This window comes from Pogona vitticeps, chromosome 8 (assembly GCF_051106095.1).
Source record: "Pogona vitticeps strain Pit_001003342236 chromosome 8, PviZW2.1, whole genome shotgun sequence".
Lineage (NCBI taxonomy): Eukaryota > Metazoa > Chordata > Lepidosauria > Squamata > Agamidae > Pogona > Pogona vitticeps.
In genome coordinates this window covers 27,509,448-27,527,379 of record NC_135790.1, presented here as the reverse complement: position 1 = coordinate 27,527,379, position 17,932 = coordinate 27,509,448, and the positions used below count along the sequence as shown (strand labels likewise).

Here is a 17,932-nt window from a genome sequence, read left to right as displayed (position 1 = left end):
CAAAGAGTGAGATGTTGCGTTGCCATCTTTTACATAGAAGTGTACTGGACGGATGGCTGGATTTTACACAACTGAAGGTACAGTACAACTTCCTGCATCACACGGAAGGCGAAAAACAAGCTCAGGGGTGTTGGATCAGATCTAAGAGGCATCACGGCTTGTATTGCAAGCCCTAGATTCCCGTAGTCAGCATGCTAGAGAAAACATGAAGTTGGAAGGGGAACAAAGAAGAACAGCTCTCATGACATGGATTAACTCAACACTCTTGATCCAGGTGACCTGAGCAGGGCTGTTAATGAGAAAACTTTTTGGAAGTCATCCACTCAGGTCAATGTACATCAAAAGCAATTTGATGCCTTTATTTATACTAATTAATAATAATTGTGTGCTATCCATTCCAACTTATGGCAGCCCTTATAGTGACCCTTTCTAGCTAGCGAACACTCAGAAGTGGTTGACCATCCTCTTTTTCTGAGGCTTCCCTGGGACTGTGCAGCTGGCCCAAGGCCACCCAGGCTGGCTCTTCCCACAGGAGACACAGTAGGGAATCAAAGTCCCAACTTCTGGTTCTGCAGCCAGATACTTTAAAAGCAAAGCAAAGTGTGCTGCTTATATACCACCCCATAACGCTTAAAGCACTCACTGGGCGGTTTAGAAGCTAGTTATGCAGACTACACATTGGCCTCCCCCCCCCCAAAACCTGCTACAAGCATTTTTTTACCAGCCTCAGAAGGATGGAAGGCTGAGTCAGCCTTGAGCTGGCTATCTGACGTTGCAGTGGTCCCCAATCTTGGGCCTCCAGATGTTCTTGGACTACAAGTCCCACAAGCCTTCACCACCACCTCTGCTGGCCAGGATTTCTGGGAGTTGGACATCTGGAGACCCAAGGTTGGGGACCACTGTGGTATTGAATGCCAGGTCATGAGAGGAGTTTTGGCTGCAGTACAGCAGTTTAACCACTGTGCCACAAGGCTCACTAAGTCATCCACCCAGCTTAATCTTAATGCTTGTTCTGATGATGTTAATGTTCTTGCTTGAAAAAGTAGGCACAACGTTAATATCACAGGAAGCCACACAGAAAGTAAAAGTGTTGGACTGATTCAAATAAGCCTTTGTGTTACAGATGTGGTCACTTTAAAAATGTTCACATGCACCCATTTTATCAGTGAAGCAAATTTCACAGTAAAAGATCATAAAATTTGGCTTATTGTTGTCTTATGAACAAGTCAACCACTTTTTTAATGGGTTTATCCATACACATCAGCATTCATAATTTTCAGCATGACTGCCTAGCAGAAAAGCATGTCCTGGAAGAGGACGGAGACAACCAGCATCCATCCAACTTGCAGGATATTCTCTGTTTGGAAGCCATTCTTTCACAGCTAGGCAAGGATCCCAGCGTACTGCCTTCAAGCTATGACAGAATATTCTATTACTTGCTCTAGATGGTGTCGTCCTGAACTCTACAGTTATACTAATAAAAAATGTCAGATGTTGGTCTTGCAAACAAGAGACTCCCCTATAAGTAGATGAACACGCCGCCGCCCCCACACTTTCTCTACAGGAAAGAGACAATGTTGGGAAGAGTGAGCCAAATTTGGGCCTCGAGTGGGTCAGATCGAGATCCAGACCCTTCAGGAGACCGGATGAGACATGCGTGTTGGTGCTTTGCTTCCCCGGTTCTCTCTAACGCACTGCTTCCTGTAAGAAGGGGTCGTAATCCACTCTCCAGGACAGTCGTTCCCAACTTTGGGTCCCCAGATGTTCTTGGACTCCAACTCCCAGACGTCCTTTGCCAGCTGGGCTAGTGATGAAGGCTTCTGGGTGTTTTAGTCCAAGAATATCCGGAGATCCAAATTTGGGAACTTCTGCTCCAGGACTTCAGACATGAGAAACAAGGGACTGAAACTCGGGTCTCGTTTGCACTAAACAGTTGCTCTAAGATCTAACTCACAAGGTCATCATACGTTGCTAGTCCCGCATCCTCTGGACTAGGATTTCCCCGCCGGCAGGTGGTTCGGTTTTGCTTTCTTCCCACTATAGTGATGGGAGAAGCTCTCTACCTGTGCTATGTCTGCCTCTGGAATGCCATTCAGCCATGAATTTTACTACAAGAAGGCTGGTCCCTTTCAGAGCGCACTGCTTTACACCACAAGGATGGGGTAAGGAACGCTCAAGGGGCCACCGTGGGAGGAAAGGCCAGCCACAAACAGGCCCAATAAGAAAACGACAGTCCTGGATCTTTGTGGACATCTAGGGCACCGTCGGCCCTCCAGATGTTTGGGGTCGCGGTTTAGCTGTCCCCCAGCACGCTCAGGAATCGGGTGATGAGAGAGCCCCACATCCCCACCGTCGTCACAGCCTCCTTGCTAGGCACCCTCCTTTTAAAAGCACAGGAGTGGCGTTGCTGAGGACCGAAACTGGCAAGGCTCCCAGGGAATGCACAGGAATGGGAACCGCTTCGAGATGCCAGGAGCAAGCCAGGTGGGTCCACACTGCTCCCGATGCTGAGCATATGCCTCGCAAGGGCTGCCACTGAGGCCGTGGCCTCCCTTTGGGGGGGGGGGCGAGCTGCATGAAGGCTCACCCACAACCCACACATCTGGCTGCAACGTGGGACACACACACACACACACACACACACACACACACACACCGGTGTGCATGCAACCGTGGCTGCCCTGTTTGCAAGCATTTAAGGCAGGATTGGGGGGGGGCGTGCATTTCTCCAAATGCCTTCTGGGCTGCCTCAGCACCCCTCAGGGCGAGCTCAGGGTGCAAGGGATCCATGCATCGACCAGGAGCAGCGCTGGCAAAGAGAGCGCAAAGCTTCGTGCCCACCCGTAAGGCAAGCAAGCCTTCTTTGGCCTCAGCTCCGAATGAAATGAGGTCTTTGCTCTTGCTCGGGCTGCAACCTCGGCTCCTTCCTTCCCTGGCAGGCAGAAGCGCTCCTCCCCCGCCCGCCCAGCTCCCTCAGCCCAGCTCGCCTGCCCGCTGCCCTTCGAAGGGCAAGGGCTACAGGGACGGACTGCGCATGCTTCCTCTTGCCTAGCTCTGCAAACCCCCCCCCATTTCCCCTCCAAATATGCGGGGGCTTCAGCGACCCTACTACTGCGCACGCTCCCGCGAGGCAGGGCGCATGCCCAGTCACGTTCCGCGCCGGGGCCGCTCGTTGCTATGGCGCCGCCGGGGCGCTCTCCGAGGCCTAGTCCCCTGGCGAGGGTTTCTCGCTGCGTCTCGTTCAGCGCCTGCCACCGGCTGCACAGGTGAGGGAAGGAGGGGGGGGAGAAGGAGAAAGGGGTCCGGCCGGCGGTGGGGAGGAGGAGAGGCAACCCTCACGGCCGGGCTGCCTGCCCCCAAAAGCGGGGGGGGGGGAGAGAGAAAAAATGGACCAGGTGAGCTTATGCGCATGCGCGAGGCTTGGTCCGGGGGGGGTAGCTCTGTGTGGGGCGGGAGGGGGGCCGCCCTAGAACCTCCAGTATTCGCTACTTCTTTCATTTACGGCGTGCTTTGATGTCTCCCCTTTCCTGCAGCTCAAGGTAGGGTCCAGGGCTCTCCTTCCTCCCCCCCCCCGTGTCTCTGCACAACCACCCTGCGAGGTGGTTGCAATGGCCGGGGCCTTTGGCCGAGGTGGTGATGGGGACGATAAAAGCACCCCGAGCATGCACAGAGTGCAGAGCAAATTACTATGGGGGAAGCAAATGTCCCATTAAGAAGGCTTCCTTTTTTTAAAAAAAATCATCCACACTAGTAGACATAAATTCATGTATGTAGGGAGGAGGGATAATTTGTTGCCCCCACCTCTCTCTCACACACACACACACAAACACACACACTTGTGTGTGTATACTTGCATGCGTGCATATGACCATCAAAGGGGCTGTTAGCATCCAGGATCCACCACATCAAAAGTGAACTCATGAGCGACTGTGCGAATGTCAAGAATAAGGACAAAGATACCTTTAAGCATGTGCAAAGTGCTCTCCCGCCCACTGCCCCAGTGCAAATAGATCCAAAAGCACCTCTTCTTTCTCTCCCCCATTTGCTAGGGCTCATTGATCCCCAGAGCCAACCCCCCCCCCACAAGGTTGTAACAGCCAAATATAATTATAAAACTTGCATTGGAGGAGGGTACGAGCAGGGTTTGCCCATTGGGCAGCTGCCATCTGCTGAATTGCTTGCGGTGTGAATTGTGTGTTTTTTGTCCTGGCTTTTTTCAGCCCTTGCACACTTATTAGGAGAGATTTGACTGATCACAGTGGGGCTTGAATCACGGGTTGGCCTTGAATCAGCTAATCTGAACCCTGGTGGTTTACAAATTATAGTCACAGCTAGTGACTTTATCTTCAATAACAAGGAGTCTTGTAGTATTTTAAAAATAGAGACGTTTTGCCTACATAAGTTCTATCCCGCCGCATCTCCTTTCAGCTCTTCCACTGAACAAAGGGGACTGCAGTTTGCAAAAGCTTTTTCTGACAAATGAAATGTATTCATCCTTAAGGTATCACAAGACTCTTGGTTGTTTTTCCATACAGCAGACGTGTAGGAAGTAAGTCTTTAATGCATTTCTTCCCCTCAACAGTAAGTTGCTGAGCGACGAAGAGAACCAGAAACTTTTTGGGAAGTGCAACAATCCGAATGGACATGGTCACAACTACAAAGGTGAGAAACAGCTAGCCCGTGGAGAACATCAGCCTGGCAAAGCCTTCCTCAAACTCTTTTGAGTCTGCTCCCAATCCACAGCTTTTCAAAGCCACTTTTTAAATCCTTTGTTTTTTTTTGGGGGGGGGGATAGGGGTGATTTAAAGAGCTGCTGTCCCAAAGTCTCAGCTAAGAGGATGTGTACATGCACTCCCACCGCTCAAAGCAGCTCTTCAGTTGTGTGGGAAGCTGTTTTCTATGTACTTTCAAGTATTCATTTTGCACAACTGGAAATGCCCTCCAGCTCTTACCCAGAGGGATCGCTTGCCAAACATCCAACAACAACAAACACACAATTAGTTGTAATAGAGCTAAAGATCAAGGGGAGTTGGTGCCATGCATTCTTAACCAAATGTAAGAAATATAGCAGGTACAGCTCCACAATGTATTGGTCTTTCAGGAGAGCAAGAGCAATAACTAATCTAAGAGACTTTTCCCCCTTGGCTGGAATTATCTTTGCTTTTCAATTAACATTTGAAATGATGTGTGTCTGTGTTTCATTTTGGAGGTGGTTGTTTAAGCTTGAAGTTCACCATGTGGTTTTCCTTGTTTGATCCATCTTATTTTCCTCTTTTCCTAGTGGAAGTGACTGTCCGTGGAGAAGTAAGTGTCTACCATTCATGATTTGAAATAGATTTTGGAATTTTTGGGTATCTCTTCTCTGCAACAACCAACAGAGATTTATCTGGCCTTTAGCTGTGGACGGTTTGGCTAAGTCCTGTTGTTGAGATAGGTTTCATTGCACTTGCCCGAGGCCAGACATCTTGAGCAAAATTGGTGGTACCTTCAGGTATAAGGCTGAGCCTATCCCAACCCATCTTTCTCAGAATTCCTCTGAGATATTTAACTCTTACACATACACTTTTTATATAGGAGAATGTAGTGTTTTGTGGATTGTTTTATTTGTGGATGTTGGTCATTGACTGTATTAAAGGTGCCTTGATTTGACTTTTTCTGGAGAGCAGTGGAATTCCCACACAAGTATGTTTCTGGCACTGTCGTTTTGTTGTTTGCCTTGTAGATCGATCCTACTACGGGGATGGTGATCAACCTCACTGACCTGAAAGACTACATGGAGGTAAAGGACACTGTTTTCATACTCATGGCCAAAAATAATCTAAAGTGTCCCATGTGTGGCGGGAAAAAGTGGGTGTCTAATACAAGATCAATCAAATGTGGGGGGAGGTGTATAGAGCACAACCTGAGGAATTCTGCTTCCCCTTGTAAATCAGTATAGGATAAGGGGGAGGTGGACGGGGCACTACAGACTCTCAAACTGGGACCAGTGATGGCTGGGGCCAGACCGATTACTTGACACACACACACACACACCAAGACCATGGATTGAGATGCTCTTCCCCCTGGAAGATGTTCTGAATGCTTTGCAAGACTTTGCAGTTTTCTATGCAAAACAGAGCTCAATGACAGGGAAAAATAGTTACTTATCAACACAATGTGTTCCCTGTGTGGTACAGTGGATAGAGAGACAGACTAGGACTCTGGAGAACAGGGTTCAAATTTGCGCTCAGCCATGGAAATGGATTTGAGGAGTGGAACTGGTAAAACCACTTCTTAAAGAGCTCATGAGTCCCCTGTTAAGAGTCGCTATAAGTCATTTCCAGCTTGACAGCACATAACAACGACATTATCTGGAAGTTGAGGGATGTATCAGGGATCTCCTACCGACTCTCCTCAGACTGAAGATGCAGCTTGGAGGAGTAGCAAAACGTTTCAACCTAACAAGAAAGAAGTCCAGTCGCCATGACTCAACTTCCAGATAACCACACCTGGATGACTTGAGAATCTTCACAGAAACGACAACAAATTGATGTAATAGAAATCAACAGCCACTCTACCACCAGAGCAGGCTCTGCTCTTGTTGTGCAGGACAATTCATGGCCACCTTTTCTTCTCTCTGCCTGCAGGAAGCCATCATGGAACCTCTTGACCACAAGAACCTGGACAAGGACGTCCCCTACTTTGCTGATGTCGTAAGGTAGGGGACTCCCCGTGTGCCACAGTTAGCAAGGTCCCTTCCTGCCAAAAGCTGTCTTCAAAGTTCCTCTTTGCAAACTTGCCTTTCCATGCAAAACAGACCCAGAAAACGTTCCTCTGGTTTCTCCTCCAGTTTCTCAGCCCCTTGCACCATATTGTCTGCACACATATACACTTTCCTGTGTTGGCGAGGAGGGCTGGAAGTTTGTTCTTTTATACCTAATGGAGCCTCCATCCTCTACACCATACGGAAGGGTGTTTGCTTTTTTTTAATGTATGTGTCTATTTAATTCTGGGATAATGGGCTGTGGTGAGCAATGTGGGGAGTTAGTGTAGCATTTCTTAATTTTTGAGAGTTATTTGGAGGGTTTGTAGAATACCCTTGCATTCTTGTTATTCTGGGCTGTGTGCTTATATGGATCAAGGAATGCCACACTGTTTTGGTGGGAAATACGCCCTGATGTAATGTTGGTGCTGAGCTAGACCTTGGTGGCTTATGCTTGATTAAAGAGATTTGCCCTTCCAAGGAAACAGTTTCATGTATGAATGTGAAGAAGCCTGCTTTGATCAAAGAAAATATTAAAAGGAGCATGGATGGAGGATAAAGGGTGTATCAACATAGCAGTCTTATACATAATTGACAATGATCCATAGAGGCAAACAGAAAGAGCAGGAGCAGCTTTGATGTAGATGTCAAAAATGTTAATTGGAAGGCCAAAATAACTTTTTTTAAGTCTTGCCATTTTCCTCACAGTACTACGGAGAATGTTGCCGTGTTCATCTGGGAAAACCTGCACAAACGCCTTCCTGAAGGAACTCTTTACAAAGTCAAGGTTTACGAAACAGACAAGAACATTGTGGTTTATAAAGGAGAGGCGTCTGTTCCGGGAAAATGAGATTTGAGTTGTTTGATGCCTTTGATCGAGAATGAAAAGAAAACAAAGGAACCAGTCAGTCATTCAGTGGATTTGGAATATATCTGACTTCCATAGCCATCAAATGTGTAGGAACAACTGTCTCCAGTAGATAATTAAAGAGAATAGCACAGGTTCATTTAAGCAAGAAGTGGATATGTTGTATTATTCATGAGGAGCTGCGGGTCTTCTCTTGAATCTGAGCCAATAGATTCTGAACCAAAGAATTCCCATTTTTGAGACATTGGGAAAGGTGCAGGTTCTGTGCCCCATCATGTCTCTTTCTGCTTTGATGGCCCAAGAGAAGATTAATAACCTTGAGTACACCTTTTACTTGCTCTGAAAAATCAAGATTACATCCTGTACCTGCTTTCCAGGTTCTCAGACAAACCCCATCCTCTTTTACCTGTCTTTTCAGCCTGAGATTGAATCTGAAGGTGATGGTGACTATGATGATTGTGATAGTTCTGTGATGTTTCCACTGTGGTGTTAGAACTGGTCTAGCTCACACTGAGCCATGAAACTCACTGGACAATGTTGGGCCAGCCACATACTGCCTCAGTGTGACCTTCTTCATAGGCCTGCTGCAAGGACCAGAGAAGGGTGGTGGTGGAAGAGCCATGTATCTCACTGGAGGAAAACGAGGGATATGAATGTAACCAGTAATCAAATAAATGTATTTTTTTTCAACCACTAGTCACGAGATCTTGATATATGTGTGTGTGGGAGCGGGGGGGGGGGAGAGAATGATGAGAAATTAGAAAATGTGATGATTGCTATTACATCAGAGTGCTTTTAAAAGTGGATGACCATAAGCTGCTAGTCCAGTGTGCTCTCTCTGCGAGTGTTCAGAGATAGGCCTCTGATTAAAGCAGAGACAAACAGCAAAAGTGGACTGCTTTATCCAGGTCAGCAAATAAAATACTACGGCCAGGCTTCCAAGTATGGGAAAACATGTCCTGTGGCTGGACATCCTATTGTTGCGGTATGTGGGGCAATTATCCAGTACACACGATTGCAGAGGACCTCGAAAACTTTGATTCCAATCTGCCATCAGTCTGTAGCAAAGGGTTTACTTCCTGGGTGCTTCTGTGTGACTGCATAACAAGTAATCGTAATTACAGCCTGGCCCTCACAAAGAACCAGTTTTTCTCATAACTTGGACATTTGTCCTCCTGTTAACGCTGCCTGAGACCACCTTGGCTTTTTTACTTTTAGCAGCCACATCCTACTGCCAGCTCATCTTCCACATGTATAGAAGAGTTTCTTTTTCCCCCGTAGCCCACCTGCTACCTGAGAATGAGACTTTTTCAAACTGCTGTTCTCTCTTACCAAGCAAAGCATGACCTCTCAATTGAAAAAAATGGCCCCTCTGAATCAATTGATTGGTTCCTCTACCCATCCCGTGGTCTTAGTTTTAATAAATAGTTCTTTCCTAGCTTGATCACATGGTAGGCAGCTGGTTTTTTTTACTAACATTGTGGAGCTTCAGCAACTTATATAGAAGGCTTTTCCTGTCCTCTTGGCTTCAGCAATGGAGATTTCAAGGGTTCCAGGAGAAGCTGTGCAAGTGATAGCTCCTCGGAGGACAGCTACTTTTTCCAGGATAGACACATTTAGCGCTTCTCACAGGCTGGCCTGGTAACTTCCTTCCTAATCTTTATTTATCTACCTAGGCATGTGTTATTGTGCTTACCTATCCTGCCTTTCCTCTGAGCAGCTGAAGGGGGCATTCTTGCATAGTCCAGTCCATATTTTATCTTAACCACCACTTTACGAAGCGTTAGGCTGAGTTGGCTGACTAGTTCAAACTTGCAGTGGCTTAGTTCATGGCTAAGCAGGAAATTGGTCCTCATTTGGGGAGGACAGGCACAATCAAAGAGAGGCAAGCAAAGGAGAAGGCTGATTTGCATGTAAAGACATAGGCTAATTTATACGTAGAGATGCAAATTTAGAAATGATTTTTATAAGTTGAACAGCATTGTGACAGGCTTCACTCAAGAGAACCAGATGAGGACCAGGTGAACTGCATCTACCTGCTGGGGCCGCTGTCCATGGTGCTGCTCGCTGTGGATGGTTAAGGTTACAGGTTGTGATCACTCTCTTTTTGCTACTTTCTCTTTCAATTGCACTTCGCCTAGACAGTCCTTAAAACTGAGCCTGTCTTCAAAAGGAGGATTGACCTCAGGCAGCCCTGAAAATAGAGGACTGAGGAGGTGTGCCCACCCTAAGTCTAATGCTTACGCCAGGCTTACAGTTGAGCTGGAGGAAAAAAATTGTCCAACTCTGCTCAGAATTCCTAAATGTGGGTGGTGGAGCCTTTATTATTCAATGCCAGTATCCAGAAATGGAGAAAAATATGTTCCTGTCTCGTCCATACTGACCACAATAACAGGGTGTTCTCCTGTTCATTTTTGCAGCTATCCCACCTTGCAAATAAACTGATAGGAAGATTGAGGCAGCTGGTTCTGGAAGGTGATGGTGGATACCACAAAAGGATAGCATTTATTTAACTTATAAAAATTATATTTTATGGGGAGATGAGCCTGTGGGATTTTTCTGTCTGTCTTAGGCACCAAATAATTTGGTCGCTCAGATGGATCTTAATTTAACGGGTTGATGGGAAAGGGCCATCTGGCAGGAAAACATCTCAGATGAGCTCTGTGAACATTCTGAAGAACAACCTGGCTACGACTGCTTGAAAGCAGAGAAGGCAGTGGCACCATCTGGACAGGTTGTGGGCCAGTCACAACTTTGAAACTAACAGGATAAGTGGGAAGTGTTGTGGATGCGGGGAAGAGAAGTCTGTCTGGTTTCTCTGGGAGAATGAGAGGGAGCGGCTTCCAAATTCACAGCCAGTACCTTCTCAGAGAGATTCCCCTCCAGAGGGTCTGGGAAGTGCAGCCGAGAGGGTGCATGGATGACACTGCACACTCCTTAAAGGTCTGCCGTAGATGGGACCAGAAGAGGCGTACAGAGGTCGTCCTAGGAACTGCTGGTGGACTAGGAGCTCCTCCAGACCACAGATCTGTTTTTCACTTGTTGCAGTAAAGAAAAGAGAGAACAAGCAGATCTGACTCTCATCCTGTGCTCATCCCTGCATCTCTTTCCTTTCAGCAAGTCACTGAGTGATGCAGAAAATAAGAAGCTGTTTGGGCCCTGCAGTCAGAGGCATGGGCACAATTATAAAGGTGAGAAGCCACATGACTTAATCTGTCCTGTTTATTTACAAGCTCAGTGGTTCCCAATCTTGGTTAATCCAGATGTGCTCGGACTGCAACTCCCAGAAATCTCAGCCGATACAGCTGGTGGGGAAGGCTTCTGGGAATTACAGTCCAAGAACATCTGGATTACCCAAGGTTGGGAACTCCTGCCTTGACTGGAAAGGAACTGAAAATGTCTACCAGTCCGTTGCACAAGTGGCTGAACCCTTTCGGGGTTGGCACAGAAAAGTACCTGGCATTTCTCTGCAAAACCATAAGCTCTGCACATTTCAATGGGTGATCTGGCCGTCTGGAGATCACGTGGAGCACTCTGCCAACAAAGCGATACACTCCACATGATCAACAGGGATATTGGATACTGGTGTTAAACCCTTTTATTGTAAAATGAGCTTTTATGAATTATAGTCCACTTTATCAGCTGTGCAAAGTGCCTTTCAGGATTCAGAGATGTGTACAGTGGGTTCAACTGGAATAACAGGCACTTACTGTGCATCAAATGCATGCATTAATTGGTGTAACCTGATGCCAGGATGTATTATTAGCAGCATGAAATTTCTGAATGGAGAATTTTAAAAATAACCATTGTTACTATCAGAACTTTGTGCATCTAATTTCTCTCTGGTCTCATTATCTGCAGTTCCATCTCTAATTAGATGCTCCGTGCATTTCTGTTTTGAAGGACACTTTGTCCCTCTAATGAGGTGGGCTACAGTCCACAAAAAAAAGCACACTGTGAAAAAAACATTAGTTTTAAGATGTCACGGATCACTTGCTTCTTGCTTTTCCTTTATTGCAACAAACTAACAAGGCCACCCCTTTAGAAACTGCTTCAATAGGATGACTTAATGTTCACTGTCCAACCTTGGGTAAACCTGCCCATTTCTGCAGGCTGATGTTGAGAATGCAACCCTGCCCCGTTCTCGTTCCTGAAGATCAAGAAAAAGGCAGTCAGGATGATCTACAAGCTCCACTGATCTTGGACCATTAAGTGATGTGTCTGACTTGTCTTTTTGTGTGTTTTCCCCCCTCCTTTCTAGTTGTGGTGACTGTCCGTGGAGAAGTAAGTGAAGCAACAGCTGGTATGGAGAAGGTTTTGGGGGGGCAGTTGGATGCAACTGGGGACCACCTGGCATTAGCATGGGCCACAATTCAGAAACACTGCAGGAGGGGCGCCCACGTAATGAGGGTCAACTAGACATACTGTCTGGCCTCAGCACCATGCATGGGGCCCTTGAAATAACAGCAGCTATCTTACTGACATGACTCATTTAATGGAACTCCTCTCTAATCAATTGGCTTCTTCAATTCCTATGCCTTTCCTGCCTGTCAATTCTGAGCCGCCCCCTCGCTCTTTAATGTTGTAGGAAACTGCAGTAATCACTCGGAATCCCATGTACAGTTTTTGTTCTCCCAAAGTACTTGTCCATAGATTTCTGAGATGCTCACTTATATTCCTTCCAGATTGACCCCATGTCAGGAATGGTGGTGGATCTGACAGATTTGAAAGCCTACATGAAGGTAAAGGCACCTGCGTCTGCGGGGCTCCTCCATCGGGGAACCAGTGGCATGAAAAACGGGAACAGGCGTGAGAGATGCTTCTCTCCTCCTTCCTGCTCAACACCTTCTAGTCTTTTTCTTGCAAGAGAATGCCTGCTGGATCTTGAGAGACAAGCCTCGCCCCGTTTATTTTGACAGCAGATGGTAAACTATGACATCCACCATAGAACAAGTCTTAATAATTTCAGATCGCAATGCAGTGGTTTTCCACCACCACCACCCTGGGGAGACAGGAAGAGAGAGGAGGAAATTTTTTTGGTAGAAATGAGTATAAAGTAAGAATAGGCAAGCTTTGCTAGAAATGCTCATTTTCTCCAGCGTCACCTAAAAAATGGCTTCAAACGTGATAGAAGAATGACACCTCAGAGGAGTAATGCCTGTGGAGGTGGCATATCGCAGCCACTGACAAAACTTTCTTCTAATTGCCTTTTGAAGCCATCCATTATTTTATTTATTTATTTAAAATATTTTGCCCCACCTTTCTCCTTAGGTAAAGGTAATAGTTCCCCTTGACATTTAGTCCAGGTAAAGGTAATAGTTCCCCTTGACATTTAGGGAGTGGTGCTCATCCGCATTTCCAAGCTGTAGAGCCAGCGTTTGTCCATAGACAGTTTCCGTGGTCACGTGGCCAGCGCGACTAGACACGGGACACCGTGACCTTCCCACCAAGATGGTACCTATTTATCTCCTTAAAAGGACCCAGATTCGTAGCTGTCGCCAGGTCTTCTGTAAGTAGTGAGTTCTGTAAATTAATCCTTACAGAATTAACCGGCTTGGGTTCCTTTTGAGGAGAATTAATATTTTAAATGAATAAATAAATTCTGATGTGTGGAAGAGAAATAAAAGTGATGAGAGCCACTCTATTACACCACAAGTTGAAAGAGCTGAGATTAAGGCAAATGTCAAAGGAGAAATGACAAGCAGTATCCAGAGCTCTCGGCACACCTTGTGTATATGCTACAGCCAGAGATTTCTACATTTGTAACTTTGTGCTGAACATAAATCTCAGCCTTCTGAAATACATTGGGGGTTTCAAAAGTTTCCAATAACAAAAGCGAGTCTCTGCCTCTTATGCCCCCAAAATAGTTGTGAAAGTATTTGGTGAGATGTGCAAAAGTGGAGACATTAGGCCAGAGGTATTAACAATATTTTCTGCTGTCCGTGGCTAAACTTCCATTGCATTGCATTGCATTGCTCTGTGCTATGACTCTATGCTCCCTTCTACAAACATATAATTACAGGTTTATTTCTTTATCCATGCTGAAGAATTAAACGACACAGTATGTAAGATTTGGTTTGCCATGGTACACAATTTTGGCTTCTCAACTCCATTTTGGGACAACTGTAGGGTTGTGTCAGCTCCTTTTGTTATTCATTTTATCCTCTTGGACACACACGACTTAAATAGATCTTCCTTTCTCCACCCAGCAGGCAATCACGAATCCCCTTGACAAAAAGCATTTGGATCAAGATGTCCCTTATTTTGCCAATGTTGCAAGGTAAGGAGATGGGACTTGGGAATGGTGGAAATTCAGCAGGGGTGGCACTATGTGTATGATTTAAGTCCCTTGTTAGCTATTTGCCAAGAGCTCATAACCTGTTTGAATTACCGGTCCCGACAAGGCTGCCTAGCATTTCCAAACATGTGCAGGCATTTCTTTAATTCAAGGAAGCTTTTTCATCCCAAAGCCTGAGCTTGGTTTCAGAAATGTTCTTTCTGAGGTGGGAATGAAAGTCACGAGCCTCTTTTAACCTATAATTCCAACAGCCATAAATGAAAGTCTCAGAAAATGCATTTCAACCGCTTAGAGCAAGGGGGGGGGGACGTAAAAGCTAGATATGGGATGATATAATAGGGAAAGAGGCATGAGTATATGGGGAACCTCAGAGGAGGCTGATTCAGGTGTCAGACCAGGTGAATTTGGCCCTCGGACCTGAGGTTCCCCACCGTACCTTCTTTCAACAAGGCCTTCAAATCATCCCGTCCCTTTGTCCTCTAAGTCGCATCCAAGAAAGACACAAGGGAGCCTAACGCCCTGCTTCCGTCTCCCACGTCTCCAGCACAACGGAGAACCTCGCTATGTTCATCTGGGAGAGTCTCCAGAAGCATTTGCCTGAGAACACTCTCCACAAAATAAAAGTCTATGAAATGGATGAGCTCAGCGTCACCTATAAAGGCGAAGCAGCATCTCCATCACCATGCCTGGGTGTATGCACAGTACGCGGATTCCCCGCAGAGGAACTGAATTCCCCGCATGAGAGAAGGAATTGAAGACTGGGATGGGAAACCAATGGTGCCATCCTGGCTTGGACAAATAGCAGTGATTATCATTTCCTGCTGCAGATCCAGCACTTTGTAGACACGTAACTCTTTACCTGGTCACCTGGGGTGAGTAAAAGTAGCCTCCAGGAAACCAAACAAGGAATTTGTTATCAAACCACAATGCTTTTGTTGTTGTTTTTCTTTTAAAAGTCACAAATGATTACCAAAGGCATACAGCAGATAGACAGAAAGGTAAAAATAAAGTATGGACAATATTTGTGGACTTACTTGCAAGACTGCCTAATGAAGCCATCAATCTACTTGGGATGTCACCACAGGAAGGTGAGAGTCACCACTGACAATATGCATGCATGTTGAGCAAAAAAGCAGGCCAGAAGAAGGTCGGAGGTAAATATCCCCAGGCACTCCGGCCATTCTGTGGTGCCCTTCAGACCCTGCTGCTCCTCTCCCTGTGTTTTTGTGCCTACGCCGGGCATGGACGTGGTGACAAGAGTGAGGGGATGAGGTCGTATAACCAATCCATAGTAGCGAACTACTTAATCAGTCCGAAAGAATTTGTTCTTTTCATAATTAACCTGATTCATTCTTAGCATGCCACTTCCTGGAGAGAAAATGCCTTTCTATTTTCCTGTACAAGTGAATGTTATATGAAAAGAGGTAGTGAAAGAGAAGTAAGTCATCCTCTATGATTTTTTGAGAATACCCTCCAATCGAAATGTGCAAAAGATTTTAGAGCAGGTCTGATAGCATTGTAAATACTTCTTAAAATGCATAAATACACCCAAGGGCTCCAATCACATTAGTTTAATACAGCAAAAATAAAGGCTATGTTATTAAATTTTCTCTATAATAAATCGCAATAGAGATAATCATTTAAAAAAATAGCAGAGAATAGAATGTTCATTTTAAAGATCACAATCCATGACAGCCTCCTCTAAATAAATCCTTTTTATCCGGGCTGTGTTCATCTATCTTTCACTGGCAAAACACATCCTAGTCACAAAGAAGTTTTTTCTCACGTTATCTCTACAGATTGAGGTTACTTATTCAGATCCCACTAGATCAATCAGGAAGCCAACACTTGTTAAGATTAAGCAATTCGCCAGAGGTCATGAGAAAGAACTCATGAAGATTATCAGGGAGCAGGTGTCTTCAGATCTCCTCCGCAGGTGGGGAGAGGCCGACGGAAACTTTTTTAACGTGGGACAAAAACCCCATGGAAGCCATAGGGGATCTGCACCGGCACTTCTGCCCGACCCAATTCCGTGAAATTCTTAGCATCCAGAATGAGCAGGAAACTGCCTTGATTCTGAAACAAGGACCAAAGACAATCAAGCGACAATGTGGATGGGCATGTTCTGTAGTTCTCTTCATCAGATGCAGAGAGTACCTGATTCTCTGTGTCTACTGCTGAGGCTCTGCTCCTTCCATCTGATGAAGCAGGCTGCAAAGCTTGAACGCTTGTGCAAATAAAACTTGTTATTCTTTAAGATGCTACAAGACTCCCTGTTGGTTTTGTTGCAACAGATTAATGCCACTAATCCTTTGTAAGTCAGGAAGATGAAATGGAGAGAAATGCAGAAGCCATGCAAAGTTTTGACATTTTAAATCAGGGGTCCCCAACCTTGGGTCCGCAGATGTTCTTGGACTGCAACTCCCAGAAATCTTGGCCAGCAGATGTGGTGGTGGTGGTGAAGGCTTCTGGGAGTTGCAGTGCAAGAACACCTGGGTTACCTAAGGCTGGGAACTACTGTTTTAAAGAAAAATGTACTATCCTGCCATGTATGCCCATGTTCACTAGAGGGCATGATACAATTTGATTTCAGGAGTACAGTACAGGTACTCAGATTAATGTTGAAATGTGGACCATTTATCCAGGCTGTGAAAACTAAATTACCTGCTTGGGTGTGAGCACAACAGAGAGAATGATTCCGCTGTCTTCAGCAGCAGAGTTAGGTTCTGGCACAAACACGGGTTCAGAGGGATACATTCCATCCTCTTTCCAAATCTAGTGGGAGGACAAAGGAAATGGAATGGGATATCTCTTGTTTGTCGCTTTTTAGGACTGGATTTCCCACACTTTATCCCGGGGGTGGGGGGGGAGGGAAACGACATCACAGAAAAGGAGAGGGACAGAGATTTACCTTCATCTCCTTGGTTTGTACGTCTGTTTTGATCAACGAGTCTCCAATTATATGCCCAAAGCCGCAGCCGTAGAAGTAGCGGTATTTCTTCCCATTGTAACGAGCATAGTTAATCTGGGGAAATTCCAGGCCTCCTTTTGCTTCAAGAGTCTCATTATGTAGACTTTCATAGGTGCACCAGATCTGGAAGAGGAATCAGCACACTTTTTATTAAAAAAAAAAAACCTGTCCTTCCAGGTCAACACGAGCTATTCTAATTCATAGTAGCTCTTTAGTGTCACACTCAGAGGAACCTTCTTTCCCATCATCAGCTTCTTGATCATTTCAGGATGAAAAGGACCAAATCTGGAAACGAGCAAAGAGGGACTCTCGACAACCGGACTATGGTTCCTCCTCTCAGTCTCTGGAGGCTGTTCCCCAAGGCATTGCTCAGAGGGGTAAGGGGGTTTTAGCATTTAAAAAAATAAATACATAAAGGCCCCCATCTCTGGGTACAGACTGGACAGGAGGGCAGCCTTCACCTATTCCACAGGTTTTCCTTCCATTGTACAAAAGGGGAAGCCAAACCTTCTGGGGACACAAGAAGAGGAAAATCCATCTCCAGGTGCCTTGTTTGCCCTGAAGTTCAAATTTGGTCCGATATAGGAAAACAATCCCTAGGCTTACTTGTACTCAATATATGTGGTTTTATTTTTGTTTTGTTTGGGAAGAAGCGGCGAGTGGAGCAAGCTGGTGTGGAACGTAGCCACTTGCCCCACAGAAAAGCCTCCCAAGCATCCGTCTGTACACAGAACACATGTACCTTCCCGTCAGCCTCCTTCACGGCTGTAGCAGATGTGTAGGACAGAGGGCTGAGATTCTGCCCCACTGGTTTCTTGGCGTCTACACTGAGCGGCAGAACGAAGCGCCGTGGATAGGGCCTTCCCATGGAATTATAGGCCTGTGTAAAGGAGACAAAAAGGGAACACACAAGGATGAAGGACACCCAACAGCCCTGGTCTGGCCACAGGGAGCACTTAGCTCCATGACCAAGATTCAGCATGTGGGGCATGGGACGAATGCCTGCGTTCATGTTTGGGTGTGGATTTTGACTGGCTAGGCCAAAAGTGGAGC

General features: G+C 46.0%; 3 protein-coding genes across 10 annotated transcripts in view; 2 read left to right on the top strand and 1 right to left on the bottom strand.

The window, feature by feature from the left end:
* The first annotated feature begins 3,070 nt into the window (after window positions 1-3,070).
* LOC110078762 (6-pyruvoyl tetrahydrobiopterin synthase) lies at window positions 3,071-8,306 on the top strand. 4 transcript variants are annotated; one of them, XM_078379592.1, is made up of 7 exons: window positions 3,071-3,266; window positions 4,429-4,501; window positions 4,583-4,662; window positions 5,282-5,304; window positions 5,723-5,779; window positions 6,627-6,697; window positions 7,451-8,306. In XM_078379592.1, exons 1-7 carry the CDS (start codon window positions 3,086-3,088, stop codon window positions 7,590-7,592), a joined length of 627 nt encoding a protein of 208 aa, XP_078235718.1. In that variant the 5' UTR covers window positions 3,071-3,085; the 3' UTR covers window positions 7,593-8,306. The 4 variants fall into 4 exon arrangements, with proteins under 4 accessions (XP_078235718.1, XP_078235719.1, XP_078235720.1 ...); XM_078379595.1 differs by lacking the exon at window positions 3,071-3,266 and adding an exon at window positions 3,448-3,539; XM_078379593.1 differs by lacking the exon at window positions 4,429-4,501 and having other exon boundaries at window positions 3,110-3,266.
* A 390-nt stretch (window positions 8,307-8,696) lies between these two features.
* LOC110078745 (6-pyruvoyl tetrahydrobiopterin synthase) lies at window positions 8,697-14,835 on the top strand. The gene is made up of 6 exons (XM_020793200.3): window positions 8,697-9,251; window positions 10,728-10,801; window positions 11,872-11,894; window positions 12,296-12,352; window positions 13,820-13,890; window positions 14,453-14,835. The coding sequence occupies exons 1-6, from the start codon at window positions 9,145-9,147 to the stop codon at window positions 14,661-14,663; spliced, it is 543 nt and encodes a 180-aa protein (XP_020648859.3). The 5' UTR covers window positions 8,697-9,144; the 3' UTR covers window positions 14,664-14,835.
* Window positions 14,836-15,466: 631 nt separating this feature from the next.
* BCO2 (beta-carotene oxygenase 2) overlaps window positions 15,467-17,932 on the bottom strand; it is a 45,698-nt gene continuing 43,232 nt past the window's right edge. For all 5 annotated transcript variants that reach the window (XM_072979304.2, XM_072979305.2, XM_020793174.3 and 2 more), the window contains 4 exons: window positions 17,622-17,759; window positions 16,820-17,002; window positions 16,573-16,683; window positions 15,467-15,984 (listed from right to left, as the gene is read on the bottom strand). In XM_072979304.2, the coding sequence (XP_072835405.2) occupies window positions 15,871-15,984; window positions 16,573-16,683; window positions 16,820-17,002; window positions 17,622-17,759 (546 nt within the window). In that variant the 3' untranslated portion in view covers window positions 15,467-15,870. The remainder of the gene's footprint in view (window positions 15,985-16,572; window positions 16,684-16,819; window positions 17,003-17,621; window positions 17,760-17,932) is intronic.

What these genes read in the sequence shown, in the direction of transcription:
- LOC110078762 (XM_078379592.1), top strand. Translation starts at nt 3,086, where the DNA reads ATGCGGGGGCTTCAGCGACCCTACTACTGCGCACGCTCCCGCGAGGCA. An exon ending in ACATGGTCACAACTACAAAG is followed by an intron (nt 4,663 to 5,281) that starts GTGAGAAACAGC and finishes CTCTTTTCCTAG; the next exon opens with TGGAAGTGACTGTCCGTGGA. An exon ending in ACCTGAAAGACTACATGGAG is followed by an intron (nt 5,780 to 6,626) that starts GTAAAGGACACT and finishes CTCTGCCTGCAG; the next exon opens with GAAGCCATCATGGAACCTCT.
- LOC110078745 (XM_020793200.3), top strand. Translation starts at nt 9,145, where the DNA reads ATGGAGATTTCAAGGGTTCCAGGAGAAGCTGTGCAAGTGATAGCTCCT. An exon ending in ATTTGAAAGCCTACATGAAG is followed by an intron (nt 12,353 to 13,819) that starts GTAAAGGCACCT and finishes TTCTCCACCCAG; the next exon opens with CAGGCAATCACGAATCCCCT. An exon ending in TATTTTGCCAATGTTGCAAG is followed by an intron (nt 13,891 to 14,452) that starts GTAAGGAGATGG and finishes CCACGTCTCCAG; the next exon opens with CACAACGGAGAACCTCGCTA.